Below are 24,540 nucleotides of genomic sequence, written 5' to 3'. Positions count from 1 at the left end.
TGGAGGAGGAGTGAATTTGAAGGCTCGTTCCCTTCTGGGGCCAAGGGGTCTAACTCTGACTTGGAAAAATGCACATCTATCGGATCAGGCTTCGCAGACCTAAATCTTTTCCCAGAGCCAGGGAACCATGTCACCCCTTTTAAACAGAGCACTGGAGGCACTCGTAAAATACCTCCATTTTACAGAGGTGCCACTGAGAAAGGCTTGGGTTAGGCAATACCTAAGAGGGTTCAGAACCTCACTTTTTTCTCAGGAAGACATGGAACCTCTATTTCTTGTCTTTCAGGCTGGAGTCATGAGTCTTTGAAGGTAAGACTTCATGATTTACCTACTTGGATGGAGGCAGCAATGAGACACTCCCTGGGGAGAGGAAAGCTGACTGAGGAATGGTTTTGTGTATTTTATCCAAGAAACGTTAATGCTGTTTACACTAATCAGATTTATTTACTGTGGGGGAAAAAAAAAAAAAAATCTTTGTAAATTCAAAGTGTTTATTATTGCTAAAGACTTCTGTTTGGCTCGGTGGCTGCTCACTGGATACGTTTCAGTTCCCATCCTTGGCTGAGCAGCTGCCCTTTCTGGCCACTGCCCAGTCTCCAAAGCCACATGAGGGTTTTGCAGAAGTCTGTCCCTAAGGGCAAGTGGCCACAAAGGGCCCCTTCAGCTTCCCAGGGGGATTTCAGGAGGCAAGAGCCCTTCACCTTTGGTGTCAGCCCGGTCAGAACAAACCCATTACAAACACCGGGATGCTGCGGGGAGTCGAGTTGGATGAACTGGGGGCCAGGTGACTTCCCTGCCCCTCTGTGCAGGGCGTTGCAGAAGCAACCTCGGTTGTTTGTGCTTTGCCCACGTTTTGGAGAACTTCAGGACTTCTGCAGGGGCTCTCTTCTGGGAAGCCCATGGTGGGGAGCAGAGTGACAGCCTCAGACAAGGGTCTCACTTCTCTGCTGCCCTTACAAGAAGCACCAAACACCCTCTCTGCCCCTGGCTGGAAGGGAGGTTTGCAGGTCAGCTGTTGGGATGGTTGTGATGACTGGCTCCTGGGGGCCTGTCCCACTGGCCACGGTGGGCCATCACCTTTGTGCCTGGGACCCGTCAGAGCAATGTGGTTCGCTGCAAAACTCACCCCAGAGCTGTGTGTAACGCAAGCAAGCTGGCCCAGGGGGGGCACGCTGACGGCAGCCTTATTGCTCCTGCGTTGGCTTAAAAAAAAAAAAAAAAGACAAACCAGAAACTTCTCAACTCTTGAACTGGAAGATGCTGGGAGGGGGGTTCGAGGCACTGAGGGTGCCAGGCGGGGTGCCAGGGCTGGGCTGGCCGGGTGGCAGCCAGGAGAGCGCCCTGGGATGTGGTGGGGTGTCACAGATGGGACCCCCGAAGGGTGTTAGTCCAACCACCCCTCTCAGAGACCTGACGAGGGAAGTGGGGGGACGGTGGGAAAAAAAAAAAAAAAAAAATCCCGGAGAGAAGAAGAATAAGGAAAAAAAAAAAAAAAAAAGCTGGAAGCGAGGAGGGGAGGACGCCCCTGGCCTCTTTCTGCTCCCGCAGCGGACAGACAGACAGACGGAGGGAAGGAGGGAGGGAGGGATGCCCTTCCCGGGGGGCGGCCCCCCCTTCCCCTTCTCCTCTCCCCTCCCCTCCCGCCGGGCCGCGCCGCCGCTCCCCGCCCCCGCCGCCGCATTTAACGGGGCGCTCGGCGGCCGCCACCGTCCCGTCCGTCCCGCCCGTCCGTCGGTGCCGTCGGTCGGTCCGTCCCGTCCCGGCCATGGCGCACCCGGCGCTGCTGCTGGCGCTGGCGCTGGGCCTCGCCGCCGCCGCCAAGTCCCCGTACCAGCAGGTCCTGCAGCACAGCCGGCTCCGCGGCCGGCAGCACGGGTAAGGGATGGGGGCAAAGGGGGGGCTGAGGGGACAACCGTTTTTTTCTGTTTTTTTTTTGTTTTTTTTTTTTTTTTCCCTCTGTTTGCATAAATCCCGGCCCCTCGGGAGCCGGGAGCAGCTCCGCCCGGCCCTCGGCGGACGCTCCGGTGGGCGCTTTCTCCCTCGGATAACGGCTTTTTCTTTCATCCTCGAATAGTTTGGTTTTTTTTTTTTTTTTTCTTTCTTCTGTAGAGAACTTCCTTCCTTTCTTTCAGGATGCTCAGTGTTACAGATGTCGCTTTAGACCCCTCAATAGTTCTTTATCGCTCTATCCCCGTTAAGGAAAAAAAAAAGGGGGGGGGGGGAAATAAATCCCCAAGTTTTGAACAGTTAAACATTTTTGTGGAAGGAATTCTCGCTTTCATGAATTTATAGAGAAAGAAAGAAAATCGGTTCAGTGACAGAGGATTGTCTCTGTGCATTAAACACCAATTTACTCTCTGACTGGAACCCCCAGTAACTCTTGAAAGTTTTCCTGACCAAAGTTATCACTTATTTACTCATAAACCTTCCAAGTTAAGGAATATCCAACAGAGTGCCTGCTAGATGAGTCTCTCACTAGTCTCTCACTAGTCTCTCGCTAGATGAGCAATATGTTATGGACTGAGCAGCTTGAGTCTTCATTGATAAGTTTTTTAAATTTATTTTTTTAACATTTATTGGGAATTAGGAAGGGTGTAAGGATGAGAGACCTTTCAGTTGGCTTCTGTCTCCCAGGGTGGTGACACCGATTGAACTGTAGCTCCCATTGAAATGGATTGCTGAAGGCAGGGTCATGAAATGCTTTTAACACCCCCCCACACCCCCCCACACACCCCAAGACTTAAATATTGCAGTGTGATACATCGTCTGGCAGGGATCCAGGTCAGTATTTATGAGAAGGGGTATGCTGTTTATATGTCTTGATCAGGTACAGAATCCAACGGACAAATTCTGAACTGATGTCTATTTGTAAAATCTCAGTAATGAAAGAATTACAGGGATTTACATACAAGTACGCTCAGTCTTGTTCTTCATCTCTACATGATCTGAAACCAAGTAAATATCCACTTCTGCTGAGAGCCCTGGGGCAGGAGTTTGCTCAGACTCAGTTTAGTGCAGCCCTGGTGTAAATCAGCGCACTGATCTCTGCAGGGAGAAGCCCGTTATTCCCTGCACTATCAAGAGGTAAGATGTGCACAGGTAAGATGTGATGGTGGTCCATGCTGGTGCCTGAGATCTGTGGAAGGTGGAAGGAATTAGCAGACCAGGGTTTCCAGATGAAGTGAAGTTCCACTGGGATAAGCCCAGTGTAGTTGGCCACAGACTTTGCTCACCCGTTCCTTTCTGATGCTGAGAGCAGTTTACACCCAGGTAATTTTTAAACATCGCCTGAATTTTGAACATTGATTAATGACGTGCCAGAGAGATTCAGCAACACAAAACCAGCCAAAAAGATCTTGGGCGTGAGGCGTGGGGTTTTGTTTGCGGGAGGGAGCTCAGGAGCGATGTGCAACCAGGCTTGCCACCCCTTCTGCTGTGAGCATCCCCCCACACCGTCAATGCTCCCATTGAGCCATGAGCCAGTTGGGTGGCAGAGCTTGGCTCTGCAGCAAAACTTGTACATCTCAATTAACTTTTTGTTTTTCAAGTAAATCAGCTCAAGTCTGGGAGAGGAGCTGAGAAGTATATAAGGAACATTAAGATTTGCAGATGAAAACCCAGGAGTGCTCTGCCCAAACCCACCTGGCTTTGTGGGCTGGGGAGCTTTGTGGACATAGTCATGGCAGGTAGCTGGGGCCGTGCGGTAAGTCCGGCTTTTCTCTGCCCCTTCCCAAAGGGCAGCCCCTGTCCCAGCAGCTCCCAGCTGCTGCCTGCCAAGTGCACGGCTTCAGCTGAAGGGGAACAATAGGCAGTTTTATCCTCGAGTCAGCGCGGCTGGCTGGGAACGGCATGGCAGAGGTGATGAACTCCAACGAGGAGAGGGGAGAGTGTTGACAAATTCATTTTAAGCCAGACTGGGCAGAGGACCAGAACACGCACCGCAGGGAGCCGCTACTACAGCCTGCCTGTGGGAATCATTGATAACACGGCCCTGGGGGGGCGGGATTTTTCCACACTGAGGAAAAACTGGGAAGAAATTTTCCCCCATAAGTCAGGGAGGGAGCAGCAGTCCTGGGCAGGGAGGAGGGAGCAAGGCACTGCCAGGCTGGATGCTGCTGGGAAGGCGCAAGGGTTTTCTTGGCAGCCTGCTCCCGGGGATACGGGGGGAAATGATCAAACAAGTCCTTCAGTAGCCAGGCTTGTCAAGACGAATATTAGAGGGATTGTCCACTGCCGTCAGCCAGACGCTGAAATCGAGGCAAGGTTTGGAATTTCGATGTAATTGGAACCATATTTCGGCACGGCGGGGCCGGGGTAGCCGAGGTGGGCTGAGTCAGAGAGCACAGACGTCTCTCTAAGCGATGATTTGGCGTGGAAATTACTGAGCCGGGGCCAGTTTGCACCAGCTGAACGTTTGGCTTTGTGATTTCTAACTTTTTTTTCAGGAGATTCTTTCTCCTTGTTCCTCACCTTATATATAGAAAGGGAATTAAATGCTTTCATGCTGCCGTTACGGGATATGGCAGTAACAAGGGGAACGGTGAGCTGAATTCCCCCAGGTCCCGCGGGTCCTCACTTTCCCCTCGGGGCAGGATGAAGGTGCCAGGACCACGCAGGGTTGGATCCTGCCTCCGCAGCGCCCTGGGCAGCCACACCAACAAAGGCTCATTGAAGGCAAGCCAAGCTCCCACTGAGACGTGCTGAAGTTAGCTGACATATAGGAGAGCCTTGCGTTAATTCATGCTAACGATGGGCAGGCTGGCCCGGTTTGGACAGAGATGAATTTGGGACACCAGTGAAAAGCAAGACGGTGGTCGGGCTGCAGACTCTGCTTTTGTTAATTTTGGTAGGCAAGTGGTCAGCATCTCAGTCAAACCCAGCATGAAACAGGCCGCTGCCTCTTTTCCTAAACAGATCAACAAGACCTTTACAGCAGCATCTCCAGGCCCCATCTGGAGCTTCATTTGTGCAAATGAAAACTCTGCCTTGGATGGCGCAGAGCACTTCTGATGGGCTGAAGAGATGATTTATGTATTTTGCTTAATTATTTGTTTTCCCTCCACCTGCCTGGCAGCCAATACTCCGCATACTTTTGGTGCTACTGCCACAACTGGGGCTTGGTGTTGGGAATCCAGTCCAATCTCAGTTGGGCTGAGCATCCTCAGCTTGCTTGGGTGTCTGCTACACCTCTGTCTTAAGCACAGAGGCAGTCGGTGGCCTTGCAACCCAGGCCCATAAATCACATCTGATGCACGGACTGTATGTTGCCCACACCCGTGGCCAGGGCTGCTGGCCACAAACCACAGAGATGGTCAGCCAGGCGGAGTGGGGAAATGCTGTGCTGGCCAAACCAGCAGCAAGTAAACTTCCAACTCCTGATTGACCACGTCTTTGCTCGCAGTGATACCACTTCTTAGAAAGCTGAAAGGCTGCAGTCAGCTGTCGGTGGGGTTATCACGCATGTAATGCCAACCGCCTGCTTTTCTGGTTGAGAAGGAGCTCTCGGTACCTTGTAGGCTGATATAGCCACTCTGAATCTGTGCTGTCATACATGGTGTGTTGAAAACGGAGTGGGCAGTGCCACTGCTTGGTTTCCCCATCAGCAGCTCAGCACCCGTGTCCAGAATCTGCTATCATACAGCAAAAGTTTCCATTCTGGTTTTGGTGTAAGTCAGTCCATAGACGGATAAATATCTCTCCTTCTTTATGTCCTAAACAATAAAATAATGGGTGGGTTTGGAAGGATTTGGATTATTGCATAACTTTATCAGGTTTTATCTGGGACTGCAAATTTTAAGTAGCTGTTCACCATGGAAATACTGACCAAAGTATTATTTTTAACTTTTATATTTTGGTGAGAGGTAGAACATGGGAAAAAAGTCAAGATTTTGCACTCAGTGAAGAAAAAGATACCCTGGCAGAGTGAAGAGAGGTCTCTTCCACTGCTTCCTCCAGTTCACGATAGTCATTATAGACTCAGATCAAGCAAGCTGACCTGCAGCGCTCAAAGTTTCCTCCTTTGCAACCCCAGCAGGGCTTTTCGGGTGCTGTCAGGTGGGGTCTGGCTCCATGCTGGGGGTCAGCACTGAGAGGAGGGAGGCTTACAGGACCCTCTTCTGCTTTGTCGTTACCTGTAGCCCCAACGTGTGCGCGGTGCAGAAGCTGATCGGCACGAACAGGAAATATTTCACCAACTGCAAGCAGTGGTACCAGAGGAAGATCTGCGGGAAGTCAACGTAAGTACCGGAGTGCCAGCCAGGGTCTCCTTGCAGACCCCGATGCGGAGGTGGGTGCTGGGTGGGAGGAGCAGATGCTGTGACAGATGTGAGATGTCAGAGCCTGCGGTGTGGGCTTAACGTCTATATGTATTAAGAATTGTTTTAGCCTTTTACTCCCTAGGTAATATTTGTGTTTTTCTCAAATGGCAAATGTGATCCTAAATCACTTAGATGTTAAGAATGGAAAGTACCATGTAGATACAAACCCTGATGGTTTATTCTAATTGCATTTCTATATATGCTTATAGAACTCTCAATGCTGCAATGAGGTGTGTACCAGATGCTTTCTAGTACTTAGCTGTGTCTCTCTCCGTGCTAGGCTCAATGTTGCCTAGCTAAAAAAAAAAAAAAAAAAAAAAAAGGAATAAAAGGCAATCCAGATCTGATGGATATTGGAGAGAATGTAAAATTCATCTACACATGTTTGCTTTGGAAGAGAAAACAGAAATAAAGGGAAAGAAGTGTCAGTTTTAGCCAACACTCTCTGATGACTCCACCAGGAAAGTTAATTAGACTTGCAGGCCAATTCCACATTTAAAATTGCAAACAATAATATTCAAGTAGCTGTTGCATAAAGTATCTGTGTAAGCAGCCTCGGGACATTCTTTTGAAAGATGATAATTATGGATATGCGGGCTTGACTGTGTGCCAGGCTGTAGATCAGGAACGGGGAATCTTCTTGCTTGGTGTAGGCCAAACTGGGCTTTCAGAGAGGTTTGCTGGCCCACACTTCAGGACGCACCACCACGTTACCCAATGGCCGTGCAGAGGTGCTGGCTCTGGGGAGCAGAGCGGTGGGCCGGGTCTGGGCCTGGATCTGCAAGGTCAAGAAGAACAAACAGCAGAACATCATCTCATGTGTTTCCATTATGGTCCAATGTAAATCGTAATTAGATCTATAGGAACATGCTGTTCTTTACGGCAGATTAAATAAACTCTGTTTCTGTAGGCAACAGAAGACTTTGATATCTTGAACTGTGGTAAACTATATTGTTTTTATTTTGGTTGCCTTCACTGGTTTAGCTGTGATGGTTGGCCATCGGGATTCGTTTTGTGTGTCTGGTGTTGGTATGGTGAGGAGGAAGGCAAAACAGGAGTCGTCATTGTGCATGGCTTTGGGGCTTTCATCGTGCTACCCATGAATTCATCTAAGAGAGGAAAGTTCTGTACTTCAGGAGGATGTGTTGCAGGATGTACCGTATAGTGAGCATGTAGAGTGGTTTCCCTTATGTCCAATTGTCTTTACAGAAAAAAAAAAAAAAAAAAAAAAAAGAGATTAAATACTGTAAAAACAAACAATGTCCCCACCTTAATTCTACAAAACCACCAAATCTGGGAAGACTTGGTTTGGGTGATTAGAGTTCAGGCTCTTATTTTGCCCAAATGGTGGCTTTTTTGATGTAAAATGGACAAGAATATGGTGTGGCAATACGGTATCATCAGTGCCTGTTCTGATAACAGAGTAGCTTGGTACCTCTCCAAAGAAAACATGACTCAGCTGTGGATGTGGGATAGCTTTGCTGTTACAGTCACTGAAAGGCAAAGCCATCCAGCCACAGATTTCTTCAGCTCTGAAGCAAATGAGGAACTAACCTCAAGTAACCCAAGTGTGCAGCTGTATTTGGCAGAGACAAACTTGTCCGCTTATCTCCAGAAAGAAGTGGAACTGGCATCTGGCAGTATTTCATGATTGCATTTGAGGAGATGGGGCGATCTCTTCTAACCTCATTTTCTCTGCTTTTACACAAGTGTCTAATCCAATGATGCATTGCTGAGAAAAAAAAAAGCCTACACAGCACTAACCTGCCTGTTAACCTATGAGATAATGTTCCCATTATACATGGAATTTGCTCACTATTCTTCGCTTTGTAACAACTTGACAATGGGTGTCATTGTCTTCTTCTCTCTTCCTAGTCATTTTTGAGCCTGGGCCCTACTTTTCCCTTTAGCAGTGCTTGCGCAGAACAAAAGACACGTGCCTTGACTCACATTTTCCAGAGGACCCTGAGACAGCTCTGATTACAAACGCTTGCTGGTGATGGCTCCCGCTGGACGTAGAGTTTCTGGCGTATGGAAGCAATCAGGAGTCATTTGGGCCATAAAGGACATGATGCGTTAGGCTGCGGCAGTCGGATTCTTAAACCAGTGTCAGGGGCCTGATGCTGTGCCATGCTCAGTGCACCAGTGCCCAGCAGAGAACGTGGGCATGGTTAACGGTGCTCAGCATGAACCCCCGAAACCGGCCCGTTGTGTGGGACTGAGCTGGTCCATGGTTTTGAGAATACCCGATGCCTTTAAATCCCAGAAAGAGTCAGGATTTGGCAAGTTTGTCAGCGTAACTGGGTGGATCCAGCCTTTGCTTGGGATCTGTGGTCAGAAGTCCTCTCCTGAAGCTGTGTGCTTGGTCCTCTTGTTGGCAAGGGCGTCCACTCCATCGGTGGTGGGTGGGAAGAGTAGTTCTGGGGTGGAAAACGCTTGATCCATCTCACCTAGTTCACATTTGACCTGGCTGTTATCCTCCTTATTTTCTTAAAGGGTCAATGGTGCCACAAGTTGGAGGTGTGTTGCAGGCACAACACCTGGCTTTAGGAAGATAGTTTTGTCTGCTTCGATTTCTTTTTTTTTCCTGCTCTGAGCACTGTTTCAAACATGTAGCAAGGAGGGAGGTCAGTGATAGACCAGGTACTGCAGAAAAGCAAAGCTGAGCTCCTGCAGAGCTGACTCAGAGCAGAGAAATTCAACCCTGAGTGAGGAAGGCAGAAAAGTTGCTGGAAGCCTGTAGCATAACTTCACTCCTCCCTTCCGTGATCACATCCTGCACCGAGAGACACAGAGCGACTGGAGCAGCAAGGAGAGCCAGCTGGAAAGATATGGATGTGCCTGGTCTTTCCTCTTGTCTCCAGGTGCCTCACCTCTGGGTCACTGCTGAGAGTGCTCACAGTGAGCCCGGGTGCAGCGGGCCCCCGCGCTCGGTTGCTCTGTAGCTGTTACCAGAAACAAATAAGTTACGGCTGGAAGGCAGAGGCTCAGTGGAGAGGCTTTGCAGAGTTGCTTCTCGAGCAGCATCTTCTGGTCCATGGGGGCGGAATGCTCTGCTGGCGCTGGATGTGCACGATGGAAATTTCAACTCATGCATCAGAGGAGGAATCGTACCTCTTTATCTGCGTTTTTTTTTTTTTTCTTTGTTTTTCTTCTCTCTGCTGAAGTATTGGCTCACACAGTTAGGGAGAAATTAGAGGATTTATGTACGTTTTTTATCATTGCATTACTTGCTGATGAAGTGAGATAAGACACTTGGCAAGGAGTCTGACACTGCTTTGATTTTAACGAGCGCTGAAAGAAGATTGTTTTGGTAATTAGGTAATTTTCCACTGTTGGCTATTCCAAAGCCAAAGAAATAGTTTATTTAGAGTGTATTCTCATAGTTGTGCCTGTGTTTTTTATATTTTTCTACCTTCCTTATGCACTGGACTCATTCTTCCAGAATTGAGGTTGCAATTGAATGTGTCCCCATACATTTTTTCGTTTGAGAATGAAAAAGACAACTTACATAAATTGGGTTTTTGATTTTTTTTTTTGAGGAATAACTAGTGGCAGTAAGTTACCCCTTAATATGTTCCTTTTTTTCTTCCTTTTAAATTAATTTTCCTTTTCTTGTCTGATGTACTTTCCTCAGTTCAGGAAAAGAATGACTCTGGCACTTATTTTACAAAAACAAAACATATGGGTTTTATTACAGGAAATTATTACAAATGGATCTTTATTCACCAATATATGCCTAAGCTTATTTTTATTACCTTGAAAAATGCACTTAAAATTTAATTTCAGATCCTAAGAATGCAACCGCAGTGAAACAATGACTAGTAAAAGCCAGGGAGCTTGCTTCTGCAGTCGGACACAGATAGACATTTTAGAAATACAGTGTTTTCAAAACCAGAGGCTGGAAAACTATAGATTCAGCTTGCAATTACTCAATGAGGAGGTCAGGAAATTGTGGTCAGAGGCGTTGCAGAGTGGATGAGCAATGCTCTCTGTACGAGGGCACTGCTTGTTTAACCCACATCGCTGGCATCCGCCGTGGCCCAGCACAGTGGCCTGTAGCCACTGAGCAGACACCATAAACGGGGACGGACTTGGCAATTCCAAAGACTTTTGTGCAGATCCTGCCGTGTGGTGCGATGGCTGGGAGGTGTTCGGTGTTTCCTCCCATGAGCTGTTTGCCCCTGGTTGTGTAAGAGAAATACTCCTCCCTGGCCAGCAGACTGGCTCCGGCCCACCTGGAGGAAGATGTGTCAGAGGAGCAGCCTTCCTCCCATATGGATGTGTAGGGTAGCAGAGCATCGAGATGCAGAGTCCTGCAAGTGAGGCGGAGCAGCCTTCACCCACGGCTGTGCTGCTCCTCCCCGAGGGCCGGAGGTGGCTGTGGGACCAGCTGGGAGGATGCCCCATGCCCGGCCCCGAGCAACCCCTTGAACAGTGCCCACGTGCCTTTGGGTGGGCTGGGCGCTCTTGTGCTTCCACCAAGTCCGCCAGCCATGGGAGGGCAAATGCCTGAAGCTCTGGATCCTTGTAGATGCAAACACCTGGCTGAGCACCTCTGTGTTCACCAGGCCCTTTGCAGAAGTTTTCTGGCACTCAACCCAAAACGCTGGCATGCAGAATTCATACGGGGTGGTGCTGGTACGTCACCTTCAGTGGGCGAGTGAGACCGGGGGCTTGAAGGAGCTGGCCCCATTACTGGCCTCGGTGCTTCTTGCTGTTTTCTTCCCTTGTGGGGTGGTGCTGGAGGTGTCCAGGAACACGCTGGCAAGCGGGTGGCACGGTCCCTCCATCCCTTCCCGATGCCCTCACCTCCTGGCAGACGCCTGCCGCTGGGGCAGCCCCGAGCCGGCGAGCCCTGTGCGCTGCAGGCTGTGTGCATCAGCGTCCTGCCCCTCCGTCACAGCTCATTAATCTCCAATCAATCTATAAATAAGCCTTTTAAAGCCTACGTCAGCACTCAGGAATTATTTATGCTGAACTTTGGAATTATTTCTCTTTAATCAGCTCTTCATCTTTGATTACAGGTCTGAACCAAGGGAACTGTCTAGACTGGATTTAGTTTCTAGGGTGAAAAAAAGAAAAATTGGAGGTAGGGGAGGGAAATGGTGGGGGTAGAAAGTGTGTGTTTCTAATGAACACGAGACGGGGGGGGGGCTGGGGAAAGCAGAGCAGCAGGGTGTTAAGATCTCCAGTAGTCAAAGGAAGGGATTGCTTTAGGCAAACTCTTTCCCACATGGAATATATAATGTCTAGACAATCAGTCTGGGTTTGCTTTGTAATTCTCTTAGGAAACCGTGACACAGAATTTATTTGCTCCTGTCACAGAAAAGCAGGTATTTGTTTCACTTACTGGCTCTTAATTACCCTGAAGAATTCCCTCTTAAACCCCAGGCACTTCCACTGTTTGTTAACAGTGTTAAAATGATGACAAATATCTGAAGCTTGAGGATTTTCCTTTCTCTTTGAGTGAGTGTGCTGAGGATCGGCCATACAGCATCCTACTTGTCTTGAACCCAACTGGGAGCACAGAGGAAACACTTGTCTTTGGGAGGAACACCTATTCCCTCACTGTCTTAGCCCATCGATCAGATGGCCCTGCTCCTGTCACACCAAGTGCAAGAGAAATAGGTGAAAGAATCCCCTGTGAAAAATAAATGGGCGACTTCTAGACTGAGTTTTTTCTTTTTTTTTTTTTTTTTTTTTACCCCCGTTAATATTAAAACATGTTCCCTTGAAGGGCCAGCTTTGAGAATGAGATGACTTTTATTTCCCATTGAGCTGCAGATGATAGACACAGCATTCAGGCAGCTCTTATTTAGAATCTGCAAATCTGCAGGATGGCCCCAAGTCCTCAGGATGGAGTCTTTGGCCCCTTAGGTTTTACTGGGCTGCCTAATCAGAGCAGCAGTTTGCAGAAGGAAATGTTGCACTGAGGGTGCTCGCATGGACGTACCAGTGTTGGCAAAGATGGGCGGGCTGCGGTACTGCCCGGGGTGCCCACGGATGCTCGTGCCACCACCGGTGATGTTTGTCCTTGCAGAGTTTATCCCAAGCCCTTCTGCCAGTGCATCCAAGACCAGGGATGCTCCTTCCCCTCCAGGTCTGTCTGGTGGATTTTGCCATAAGTAAGCAGATAATTTCTGGTGGTGGCCAAGAATGGGATGAAATGAAGGAGAAACACTTGGCCCGTTTGGTAAAGCAGCAACGTGCTGGGGTTTCAGCGTCTTGCCTGGTGATCAGATGTGACATCAGCAGTCAGGCAGGGAGATCCCCAGATCCTGTGGGAAATGTGCCCGGATGAACCAGCACTTGCAGTGTCTTGCTTAGGTTATCTGTTGGGACCGTGGCATCAGTTTCCATCCACTGTTTGTACAAAGTCTCCTGGATAGCGCAGTTCTGAAAAGAAATTGTGTCTGCTTTTGTTTGGTGGAGAAATTGGCAACGTGCATCCCTGAAGGAGATAAAAATTGTGGTTTGTCTTTTGTTCAAGTCTATATATCTAATGAAGAGTCTGCTTAGAAACATCACCAAATATGGATGGACACAGAACTATAGCAAATAGAGAAAAAACAGTGAGACACCGTCAGCTAATCTGCCGTATCCATCTCTTATTCCAGAGTAATCAGTTACGAGTGCTGTCCTGGATATGAAAAAGTTCCTGGAGAAAAAGGCTGCCCAGCTGGTAAAAATATGTTTGACATTTTTAAAACTTCTTAAAATTATACAGCTGCCTAGTAAAGGGGAATGTTAGAAAATTACTCAAAGTGGATTTGATTTTTGCAATTTGTGCACGATATTGCCACGAACAAGTCCGAAATGGACTCAGCAGAGCACCAGCTGAGTGCCAGATCTGCTCCAAAGCATGCAAAATGTTCCAGACAACTTAAAACCTTGGATATAATTAAACATAATCAAGCATGGGAGGGCCATAGGGAACTACTTATTCCAGCAAGTTATATAGCTGTATTGGAAATGGAATACAAAGGAATGAGAGAGTAGCAGGCAGCTCTGCCAATCTCTGCTCATTTTTATTTTGGCAAGCAGGAGGTTAGCAAAATTGCATTTAGGAGAAAATGCTGTTCAGCCACTGGTGGGGGTTGGGAGGGAATTAACTGGGTTTATTGAAGAAAGACATATTCTGCTTTTGCTTTCTGAACGCTTCCTTCCCCAAAAGTTTGATGCCGCCCGGTTAACCACGTGGGCTGGTGTGGGTGGGTCGTGGGAGACCGAGACCAGCGATAAGCTGCCAGCTGTGAGCAGCAAAAGCCTGACTACAAACAAGGACTGGGGGAAAGCAATGAATATATTTGCTTCCCTCAATTCATATCCATATAAATCCGGAGTAAGTCCATTTAAACCTGCAGAGATGCAGTAGATCCTGGATTACGCCGCTGTAATTGAGGCTGGAGCTGTCAGGCTACGATTAATTATTATCTAATTAATGAACAGATACGAGTTCCCTGACGTGCTTCATTTCCCCGAGCATTCTCACCAGCAGCTCTCCTTTAACTCAGCGCGGTGTGGGAAGGATGGACGATGTGTTGGGAACATAACCTTCTCTTCTTTCAGCGCTGCCACTTTCAAACATCTATGAAACCCTGGGAGTTGTTGGCTCTGCCACCACGCAGCTCTACTCCGACCGGTCTAACCTAAGGCCAGAAATTGAAGGACCTGGAAGTTTCACAATTTTTGCCCCGAGTAATGAGGCCTGGGCGTCCTTGCCTGCTGTAAGATATAATTCCCCTTCTTTCTCTTCTTCCTCTGGTTTTCTCTAGTGGAGACCCAGCTCTGCAGGGGTCGGGATCCAGCCTTATCTAGTAGAACGGACACAGTCCTGATGTGGGAAGGACTATGAATTTCTAAGATGGGAATCACTGTACTGGTCCCTCAGCTCCAGAGCTTTGTTTCTGAAGGACCCACCACTAGAGAGATGTGGATGCTCTCCAGCAGGTGGCTGTGAAAATCACCTCGTTCAGCTTTCCCTGCTTCTTACCGTTAGGGATTGCAATAAGACCTTCAGCAAGAGACTTACCATCCCTTTTCGTTTGTCTTGCTGATCCTTACTTTACCACTCTGGTTGTTCTTAATAATTTGCACAAGTAGCCAGTCCCAGCTGGAGTCTCTGTAAACCTGCAGCCTTTCTGCACCAGTGTGTTCCTATGCTCGATTACGTATAAATTTCTTTTACCTTGGTTTTGATTTTCTCATTCTGTGGCTTGTGGAATTTCCACTCCTGAAGTTGTCACCACTGTCCTGCTGGTGCTCTGATGCTAATGGAGCATCTCTGTGAACTGGGGAGAGTCCCAGCTGTGCAACCCCTATCCAGTTACATCCCACATTTAAATCACTTGTCCATAAATACATTAGAACAACTATTGGGGCAGGGAGGGGGCACCTTTTTGACTATCCCCACAACCAAGCCCCAACCTGCACCAGCCCAGCCCCTTGCAGGGATGCTGCAGCTAGGGAAGGTCTCCTGGTGTATTTGTCCTTGGCCCCGAGTGATGCTTTTTGTTGTCTTACTGCTCGTTTCGATGCAGCGATCCCACACTGGAGCTTGCTGCCATCATCTCTTCGTCTGCCAAGGATAGGGGTGCCAGAGCTGCTAGCTGCTGTTGTAAGATGAAGATTTATGAAAGTCAGAGCTCTTAATTTGCACAGATGGCTTAAGGCTGAATACATCACTTAATACACACGCACCCACCTTGGAAGCACCTTGGATGCAGCCAGACCTCCTGGCTCTCTCTAACAACTGGTTTAATTGCACTCAGCACTGAAAAATGAATTTTTCTGATTCTCAGGAAACTCTGGATTCCTTAGTCAGTAATGTTAACATTGAGCTGCTCAATGCCCTTCGCTACCACATGGTGAACAAACGGGTCCTCACGGACGATCTGAAACACGGGACAACACTTAACTCAATGTACCAGGACCTGCCTATCCAGATTCACCACTATCCCAATGGGGTAAGACATTTGTATGAAACCTACCCACCATGGGCTTGCTTTTGTGCTGCCTTGCAGCTCCTACACTGTCCTTGGACCTCCAGGACTCCGTAATGCTTAGGTTGACAACTATTGATTTAGGATACGTATTTAGAAGGAGCTTGAAAAGAATATTTACGAGCAGACAGTTGCATCGATGCTGTTGTGGGGAAGTTGCCCACATTGCTGTATAACCATATGTTTGCCTAAGTATTGGTTCGTGCATATTTTCTTAGTCTTGATGGTGCAGGGTAGACAAAACCACTGACTGTTTTCAAAGCTCTTTAAACCTGAAATGTTTCAACATTCTTGATAGAGCGTTCTCATTCTTTGTGTGTTTTTTTAGGAAGCCACATTTCTGCTCCTGCTGATTCAATATTATAGCGCTCACTGGGTTTGAAATACAAAACCAGCAGAGGTTCCTTTACCTTCTTGTTTTAGTGCACATAACGCCCCGTGGCTCTTTCCTTCTCCAGATTGTGACTGTGAACTGTGCCAGGCTGTTGAAAGCCGACCACCACGCCACCAACGGAGTGGTCCATGTCATCGACAAAGTCATCTCCACCACTACAAACAGCATTCAGCAGGTCATTGAGACTGAGGAGAGCCTGGAAACTCTTCGGGTGAGTCCATCCCACGTGTGCTCCAGGGCCCCTTAGAGATGTTTAATCATCCTACTCCCAGCGAGTTGTCCTGAAGAGCTTACCAGTGCCTAGGTGCTGTGACTTGAAAGCTGCTGAGAAAATCCTTGTACCAATATAGCTTATTTTGCTTTAGGAAGAGAAGTGTTTGATATCAATGCAAGTAGGGTTTTACAAGAATAATTGTCACCCTGATATTGCTGTCAGTAAAGAGATGTAGACTGAGTCTGTCTCCGCACTGTTCTACGGGAGTTTTAGCCTTAGGAGATACTAACTGTATCAGATTTGATGAGTACCAATTTATTTGACTTGGTATTTGCCAAGGTATTTGGTATTTATATAAGGTATTTATATTCCTTGGTATAAGGAATAACTTAACAAGCAAAGCGGTTTTGCAGTTAGCCAGCTGCGGGTTCTGATCTGAATTATTCACTGGAACTACTGTGACCCTTTCCAGGAGTATCAGGGTATTCAAACTAGCTCTCGGTCTTGCCAAAAAAAGGCTCTTGTACTCAAATTTCTGGAGCACAAGAGAGCCGTGGGCCTGGGTCAGATTTATAAAGGGACCAAAGTGCTGAAAGCAGCTATTCAGGATTTTTTGTAAGTCCTCTGAAATTATAAAAGCCTTAATAAATCTGGCCCTTGCTGTGTGCCTGGACAAAGTTGCTGACCTTTGTATTCTGGCTGAATGTGCTTTTACTCTCTCTCCTCATTCCTCTGAAGGCTGCTGTGGCTGCTTCTGACCTCAACAGCTTGCTGGAAAGCGAAGGCCAGTACACACTTTTGGCTCCAACCAACGAAGCCTTTGAGAAGATCCCACGAGAAACACTGAACAGGATCCTGGGGGACCCAGAAGCCCTGAGGGGTAAGTCCTTGTTTACTGAGCCCATTGAGAGAGTGAAGAGTATTTATCAGTTCTTCAGAATTCCTTCTCAAGGATATCTGAATGGCTCCTTGGTACACTGACAACAGCTGCAGTAAACAGATCTGACAGACTCCAGCTTTATAAACTGGGCAGCCCAGACTTCTTTGGATGTAGATAAGGTAGATGTGTAGACATGGCAGAGAGGGTCGTATCCAGGTATGGAGGAGGGAGCTGAAGCATTCCCTTTTCCAAACTTTTCTTTAGCACTTCTATATGTGATGGTGATTTCTATCAGTCCAGCAAGATGCAAGAAAACTAGTGTCTAATCAACGTAACCTCCCCTGAGGTTACAAATGGGTCGAATAACCACACAAAACGTTTTGAAGTTGGCAATGGTGTATATAAAAATTACTCCTTTTAGACACTTCATTTCACAGGCTGCTGAATTAAAATCAGCCCAAATTAAAATGACTGTGCACCTTTTGGAGTGGAGCCCCATACAGTGCAGTACAGTACAGGAGGCCCTTGGCATTGAACAGGATTCCCAAAAGCTGCAATAATTTCACAGCTGGTTTTCGCAGCTCACTAAGACACTTGCCTCTCTTACAGACCTGCTGAACCATCACATCCTGAAGTCAGCCATGTGTGCTGAGGCCATCATCGCTGGCCTGACGATGGAGACTCTGGAAGGAACCACCCTGGACGTGGGCTGCAGTGGGGAAGAGCTGACCCTCAACGGGAAGGCCATCATCGCCAACAAGGATGTCCTGGCAACCAACGGCGTCGTGCATTTTGTTAATGAGCTGCTGATCCCAGACTCAGGTACTGGTGCCTCTCTGCATCTTTCTTTCTGTTGCCTTTCTTTTGTCTATTTTGCCAAGGAAATACTGGATTCAGAGGCTGTAGATATTTTGTAGTGATGCGTGCATTTCCTTTAACACAAGGTTACTATGTGTTGCTTTTCTTTTCAGCTAAGACTCTGTTTGAGTTGGCACAAGAATCTGAGGTTTCCAAGTCTACAGACTTTTTCAGACAAGCTGGTCTCAGTTCTCATCTAACTGGCAGTGAGCAAGTGACCCTCCTTGCCCCAGTGAATGATGTGTTCAAAGGTAAACTGGGGAGTAAATCCCTTTCTTCCATCAGTTTGGGCCACAGTCTTCAGCCAAGTCTCAGTGCACAAGTATGCAAATCCTCTCTCAGATGCCTCAGCTACAGGCACTGGCTTCTAGCTTTACAATTAAAAACTGGTGTGGGTAATACTCTGTATTTGGACTGCTTTAGTGTCTCGGTGGTCATTTTACATGAGCCAATGTTTTTTCCCATACTTTTTGCTGCAGATGGTCTCCCCGTTGTCGACAGCAACATGAAAAACTTGCTTCTGAACCACATTGTTAGAGACCAGCTCTCCTCTAAATATCTTTACCACGGACAGAAACTACAGACTCTGGGTGACAAAGAACTGAGAGTTTTTGTGTACCGCAATGTAAGTTCTTGCAGTGTGCAGTGCTCCGTATGGCTGAATGATGCTTGATGCCTGTAATGTTATGGCTATCGTGTAAAAAGTGTAATCGGGCATTTTGGATTGTATAAAAATCTCTCTTTTGAAAGTTATGCTGATAAAGGCTTTTTTTTCTGCAATTTTGTTTGCAGAACCTTTGCATTGAAAATGCCTGCATTGCTGCCCATGACAAGAGAGGAAGGTTTGGGACCCTGTTTATCATGGACAAAATGTTGACTCCACCGTCTGGCTCAGTGATGGATGTTCTCAAGGCAGACCATCGCTTCAGGTGACCTTTCTGCTCTTCCTAAGTGCTAGTTAGGAGCAGAAGAGCAGCCAAAGCAGTTTCTATGTGTTACGGGTCATAGCCATGACTATATATATTTTTTAAACTCAAAAAGAGCATCTAAAACCGTGGTCTTGTCCCTAAATTATAGGGAGTGAGACTTCAAATAACCCTTCAATGAATTGTGAGCCAAGAGTGTGTGGTCCCTGTTAAATACAGTCAGAAGCTGGCTCCAAAGCCACCTCTGCCCATCAGAGCCACTGTGGCCAGACCTCTCTGTCTCCTCACTACCATTTGGTCCCCAATTTGTTATTCCTCAGATGTTTTGGTTGGACCTCACAGGCTCATTGGCTCATTGGCTCAGTTGGCTCATTTCCCGCCTCATCAACTTTTTGGTTAATTGATTTTGCTGAACCCCCACAGGATTTTTCAATCGTAACTTCACAGCTCTCTTTAGAACACAACATGCCATTGCTCCAAGACCAACAAAAGGTAGTTTATAGTGAAGCATTTTGTGTATGCTTGTTTTGCAGTACGTTGGTGGCTGCAATCCAATCCGCAGGTCTAACGGAGAACTTGAACAGGCCAGGCACCTTCACGGTGTTTGCTCCAACGAACGAAGCTTTCCGAGCCATGCCCCAAGGGGAACTGAACAAACTAATGGGTGAGCATGTTTAGAGCATTTAGATGAACAGCTTCTGTGTGTTATTGGCATAATATAGGAGGAATGGCTAAGTTTTTCTGCCATATCTCATTCTTTGACCCTGTTTGTTGGAAGCACAGGCTTCCTCCACAACTGGTTTGGGTAAACCCTATCCAGCAGAAAGCTGAGGAGGCACCGAGTGGCCCTGAACTCTCACAAAAAGCGTGGGCATGGGTTTATACTCTCCTTGTGCTTGGAAGACGTGTTTCTAGTGTGATGCTACAAACTTAATTTACTACAGACTTCAATTTGGCTGTGCTGGCTGGTGTGAACAGGGTAACTCCGAGGTGTTTGTAGAGCCCATGGCGAGGTCTCTGCCTTTCTCAGGGATGAAAGAAGTGAGAATGTAGCTGTCAACCACATAGGATCAGGGTGTCCAAAGTAAGTTTTGCCAATAGAAAACACAGTCCACATTCAACCACAAGTTATACTGGATGAAATTTAAGTAGTAAAAGGATGGAGCTATTGCTCCATCTATGTGTACATGGACAAAGCAGGAAGTCCAGTCTGATCCTGAGAAGACAACAAATATTCCAGTCTAGCACAGACAACAACCAATATCCTGAAAAGCACAGGCGTGCAGGCTGGGTGTGGAAAAAAGCATGGGAATGTTTAATGATGCTCTTCAGGATGAGCAGCACGATCTTTTATTTTTTCATGCTGAAAACTGGCTGTGGTTGGAAACAATGTCAGGTATTTGAGTGTCAAGTCTTCTCGTCATTAATGCCTAACCAAACATTGACATCATAATTTGCCCGTGGTAGCTGGTTATCCTTTTAAGTGCAGGAATGAGGAACTGGTAATATCAGACTGCACATCCAGTCTAGTGCTTAATATATAAATATTTCAGAACTGTTTTTCAGCTATTGTAAACGGCTGCAAGAATGAAGTATCCCAGATGTGGACGCTTCAGATGTTCTTCTTTTTTTTCACACAAATATTTAGCTTATGCTCCTGTTGAAGAAGTGAATCATGCTGGTGAGGACGTGCCGTGTGAACTGTGGCCGCACAAAAAAAATGTAATGGAAAAAAAGCTCACAGTGTGTTCCGATACGAGCATTGAAAGAGGAAGGAACCGCTCTGGTTTTTAGATGGAGGCCATCTTCTGCACTACCTGTTCCCCATGGCCTACCTGTGGTTTTTGTCAGTGGCACTGCATCCTCTAAAGGAGAAGAAGGAGGAGGGCTGCTGTCCCGTGCTGTGCATGTCACTGCCTCTTCTGGAAAATAGATGGCGAAGGGGAAGCATCTTATCTTCCTAAAATCTGTTTCAGAGCGTGGCTAGACAAGTAGAGACTCAGTGGGGTGGGGATCAGGCCAGCAATCCGTGAGCCATTAGTGACATTTCTCCTACACTTTTCCCCTTCCTTCTCAGGAATCCCGCAGTTTCAGCTGTGGAGATTCTTGTCAGGCGTCACTGGCACCGGCAAAAGTATTGACATTTGCAAATAACAGAGTGCTCTATCTGCTTCCTTATTTCACACAGGTCTTTGTCTCCCCCGCAGACTTCCTTGGGAAGTGAAAGCAGCAACAGGCGTAGGCTCATGCTGTGCACTGTGAGAGAAAGATGGACTGAAAAACCAAGAGACAGGGATTTCATGTATAGGATAGCTTTGGTATTTACTAAGGTGGGACACAGGGATAGTGTCCTGGACTCGCTGGGATCCTGACCTGCCAGGGCAGGAATGGCCTCAATGCCCTAACCAGCTCCAACCAAGGTCCTTCTGCCTGGTCCTTTCAATTTTACATTGTTTCCTTGCACTTTCAGGAAATTATGATATTTTCCATGTAATTTCATTCCAGCACATGAAATACGGGAAGCAAGTGCTGATGTCGTTTTGCATATGTAAATGTTTTCATCCCCCAGGTAATGCCAAGGAGCTTGCCAACATCCTCAAGTTCCACGTGGCTGATGAGATCCTGGTGAGCGGTGCGGTTGGTGCCCTTGTGAGGCTGAAGTCCATGCAGGGAGATAAACTGGAAGTCAGCATGGTGAGTCCCCTCAGATGGGCTTTCGTGGTCAGCAGGGCTGGGGTCTGTGTTTAGCTGCCCGTGTTGAGGACCGAAGTATTTCTGTACTCATTTGGACGGTGTGGGAACCTCTTCTAAGTGTGTGCACAGACCCACCAAACAGTGTGTTCTGGGCTGCAGTGAAGGGATTGTTGCCTTGTGTTCAGTTCAACAAGCTGGCAGTCATGAAATGTGGTTTGCTTCAGCTTTCTCCCCAGAAGACCAATTGTAAATGATTTCCAGGAGCTGTTATAAATTTAACCCTGAGTCATGCGGGAAAAAGCATAAATAAATTAAACGAATAGTTTGTTCAGCTAACACGTCTTTTTTAGTGTAATGAAAATGATCTCTGCATGGGCTCCCTTAACACAGCAGGATTTATTTAGATGTATATTTTCATTTCACAAATTCTGCATTACATTAAGAGAATGTAGGATCCTCTATTGAGGAAAAAAAAAAAAAAAAATTCCGAAGAGAAATAATCACGATCCACTCTGTGCATAAGGAAGAACATATAGGACAAAAAAAAGAGGAAAGGCCAGTGTTTCCAAGGGTATTGAGTTGGCCAGTGTGTGTGTGAGACTCTTCCCGTGTCCAGTCCTGATCTGCCCTCTCCTGATGTCATCTCTGAAGCCACCCCTCTTGGCACGAGCAGCAGCACCCGCTGCCACCAGGGAGCTGGTGGATGTCCTCTGCTGCCGTGGAACAGCGTTCCCAGCCAGCACACTCAGAAAGTCCATGCTGAAAAGCCTGCCAGCCACTCCGGGACAAACTGCTCAGGCTATAATTTGGTTTTATATTCTCCTTAATTGGCAAGAGGAATGAAAACGCCTACAGCCATCCAGTAAATGAATGAATGCAAAGTGAGGGTTTCTTTAATAAAATTGGAAATCTCTGGTGACAAAAGTTGCTCACGTTCTGTTTTTCTTTTCCTAAACAGAAAAACAACGTGATACATATCAACAAGGAGCCCGTTGCTGAAAGCGATATCATGGCCACGAATGGTGTGATTTATGCCGTGAACTCTGTTTTACAGCCACAGGGTAGGTCCATGGTTAGAAAGATCTAGAGCCACATCATTAGAGCAGAGCTGCTTTGGGAGGGAGTGGTGACACACGGCAATTGCTTCAGTTTATTGAGGAGGATTAGTCTGTTAGGGGATTTTCAACACAAAATAATGGAAGGAAGCAGCCTGTCTGCTTTGATGAGTATTTCAGTGCTATCTCTGTCCCACCCTTAGCCTCAAGGCCACAAGAAAGAGGTGACGAGCCGGCAGATCCCGCATTAGAAATCTTCAAACAGGCATCCGCGTTATCCAAGGTAAAATAAAAAAAAAATCTCTCACTGTCGAACTACTGAAATGACACTTTGGTAATAATAATTGGAAGATAATCTCACATTCAGACTTTGAATTGCAAAGAGAGCGAGCGTTTGTGTTTCATGGAATCCTCTCTTCTTACATGATTTAATTATATAAGGAATAATACATTTTGCAACACGAAGAATAGAATTTGCAGCATGCTGAAAGTAACCTTGGCATGCTACTATATATGTCAGCTTCCAATAATGAAAAGTCATTCATCCATAGTTTTTGAAGACTGGGGATAAATGTATTGACATGCATTCTTATAGCTGTCGGAGACTTATTGTATTTATGCAAACCTTACGCTTTCTTTCCATGCAGGTTTCTCAGAGAAATCCTCGACTAGGTAAAACAACTTCTCTAGCTTGTTTCTGATTTCCACCGTATGTCCCTGTCCCTTAAAGAGAGGTTTATTCTGCTGTCTTGCTGCACGCAAGATGTAGCAGAACTGGGAGGGGAGGGGACAGGGTGACGCTGTGTGTCTGTCCCATCCAACTCGGTCTTCTCCTTGCAGCACCCGTCTACTCCCGGTTACTAGCGAGGATGAAGGAGAACTCAGGTGGATTCTGAGCCATGTCGTGAGCAACCACAGTCAGCACCTCCATCCCATCTGCTCTGGCTGACGGCTAAAGAGAAGGACGGAACTGTTTTTAAAAACCAAATATCACCCTTAAATTTATTTTTGTTTCCAATGAAGTGAATAAGAAAAATGAAAAGCCATATATATATGTATATATTTTAAGACCATTTTTATTTGGTTTTGACCTTAAAGTTCCCATGCTGAGGATAGGTTTTGGGTTTTGTTTTATTTTGAAAAAGTAGTCACTAATTTGCAATATTTAACATACCGGGTTTTGGGCTTGATACATACATACTTAAGGTGCTTAATTCCACCCTGGTTCAGGAGCTCAAGAGATGCTTAGTGCCTTGGTGCTGTCTCACTGGGGGAGGCCGAAAGGGGCTGAATTAAAGCCCCTTTTCCAGGCTCCCAGTGGTACCTACTGGTGCTGCAAACTCCAGGCTCCTGAAGTGGGAAGCTGGGTATGATCTCACTGAGAACCCTTTCCAAACCAGTGCCAGAATTGGGGAATTTTGGCCAGAATGACTTGGCAGGAATTGTGTACGTTCAGCTTTCTGAGGAAATACATCACCCAAGCCAACTGTATGGGTGGGTCAACAACGATTGCTTTGGAGGAAGTAAATTTGTTGAATTCATTAACCATTACCCAAGCATTTTTTTTTTTTTCTGGGGTTTTGTTTGTTTGTTTGTTTGTTTTTAAACAAGCATGTGTTTCCTTCTTCCCCTGTGTTTTAAAAGTCTGCCATGAAATTCTGAATTGAAGGCTTTTAACAAAAGCCTCTCTATTGACATTGAGGAAACTGCATAATTATAAACTACGGTTTGAACTGTTCTCTTTTATTTTAATTGGGGTTTGTTTATGCCTATGGGTTTTAACTGTGCTGCGTTTTGTTCATGAGACTGAAACAAGAGTTCTCCCTGGCAGAAGCCTTCCAGTAAATGATTCATTTTTAATAATGGTTGTGTTTTTTTTAATAAAAAATAAAAATAAAATCAAAAATATGACAAGCGATGCTAACGTTTGTTTGGGGGAGGTTGTTTGTTTTGAATTGCCTGATGGCACGGTTTGACCACCCGAGCACTGGGAAGGAGGGGGGTTGGATTTGGTCGCATCAGTATCTACAAGTCTAATAGTTACTAGAGTGGAATAGCAGAATATTTCTCCTCTCTGATCCTGTTAATTTTTCAGTGGCGTTTTCACGAGCAGTTGCTGTCACACACTTCAAGAATCACAGGGCAGCCGTGCGCATCCCTCCCATGGGATGCTTGTCCACCCTTGCTGACAGCTGGA

General features: G+C 46.7%; 1 protein-coding gene across 1 annotated transcript; it reads left to right on the top strand.

Moving 5' to 3' along the window:
- Positions 1-1,462: 1,462 nt before the first annotated feature.
- Positions 1,463-24,251, top strand: TGFBI (transforming growth factor beta induced). Its single transcript, XM_074916240.1, has 17 exons — positions 1,463-1,875; positions 6,138-6,236; positions 12,938-13,002; positions 13,890-14,047; positions 15,122-15,286; positions 15,781-15,927; positions 16,669-16,810; positions 17,420-17,632; positions 17,782-17,919; positions 18,148-18,293; positions 18,461-18,597; positions 19,128-19,258; positions 21,164-21,288; positions 22,247-22,349; positions 22,547-22,626; positions 22,991-23,015; positions 23,184-24,251. The coding sequence occupies exons 1-17, from the start codon at positions 1,766-1,768 to the stop codon at positions 23,237-23,239; spliced, it is 2,040 nt and encodes a 679-aa protein (XP_074772341.1). The 5' UTR covers positions 1,463-1,765; the 3' UTR covers positions 23,240-24,251.
- The last annotated feature ends 289 nt before the right edge of the window (positions 24,252-24,540 follow it).

Source organism: Athene noctua, chromosome 12 (assembly GCF_965140245.1).
Source record: "Athene noctua chromosome 12, bAthNoc1.hap1.1, whole genome shotgun sequence".
Lineage (NCBI taxonomy): Eukaryota > Metazoa > Chordata > Aves > Strigiformes > Strigidae > Athene > Athene noctua.
This window is presented reverse-complemented; position numbering and strand designations above follow the sequence as displayed.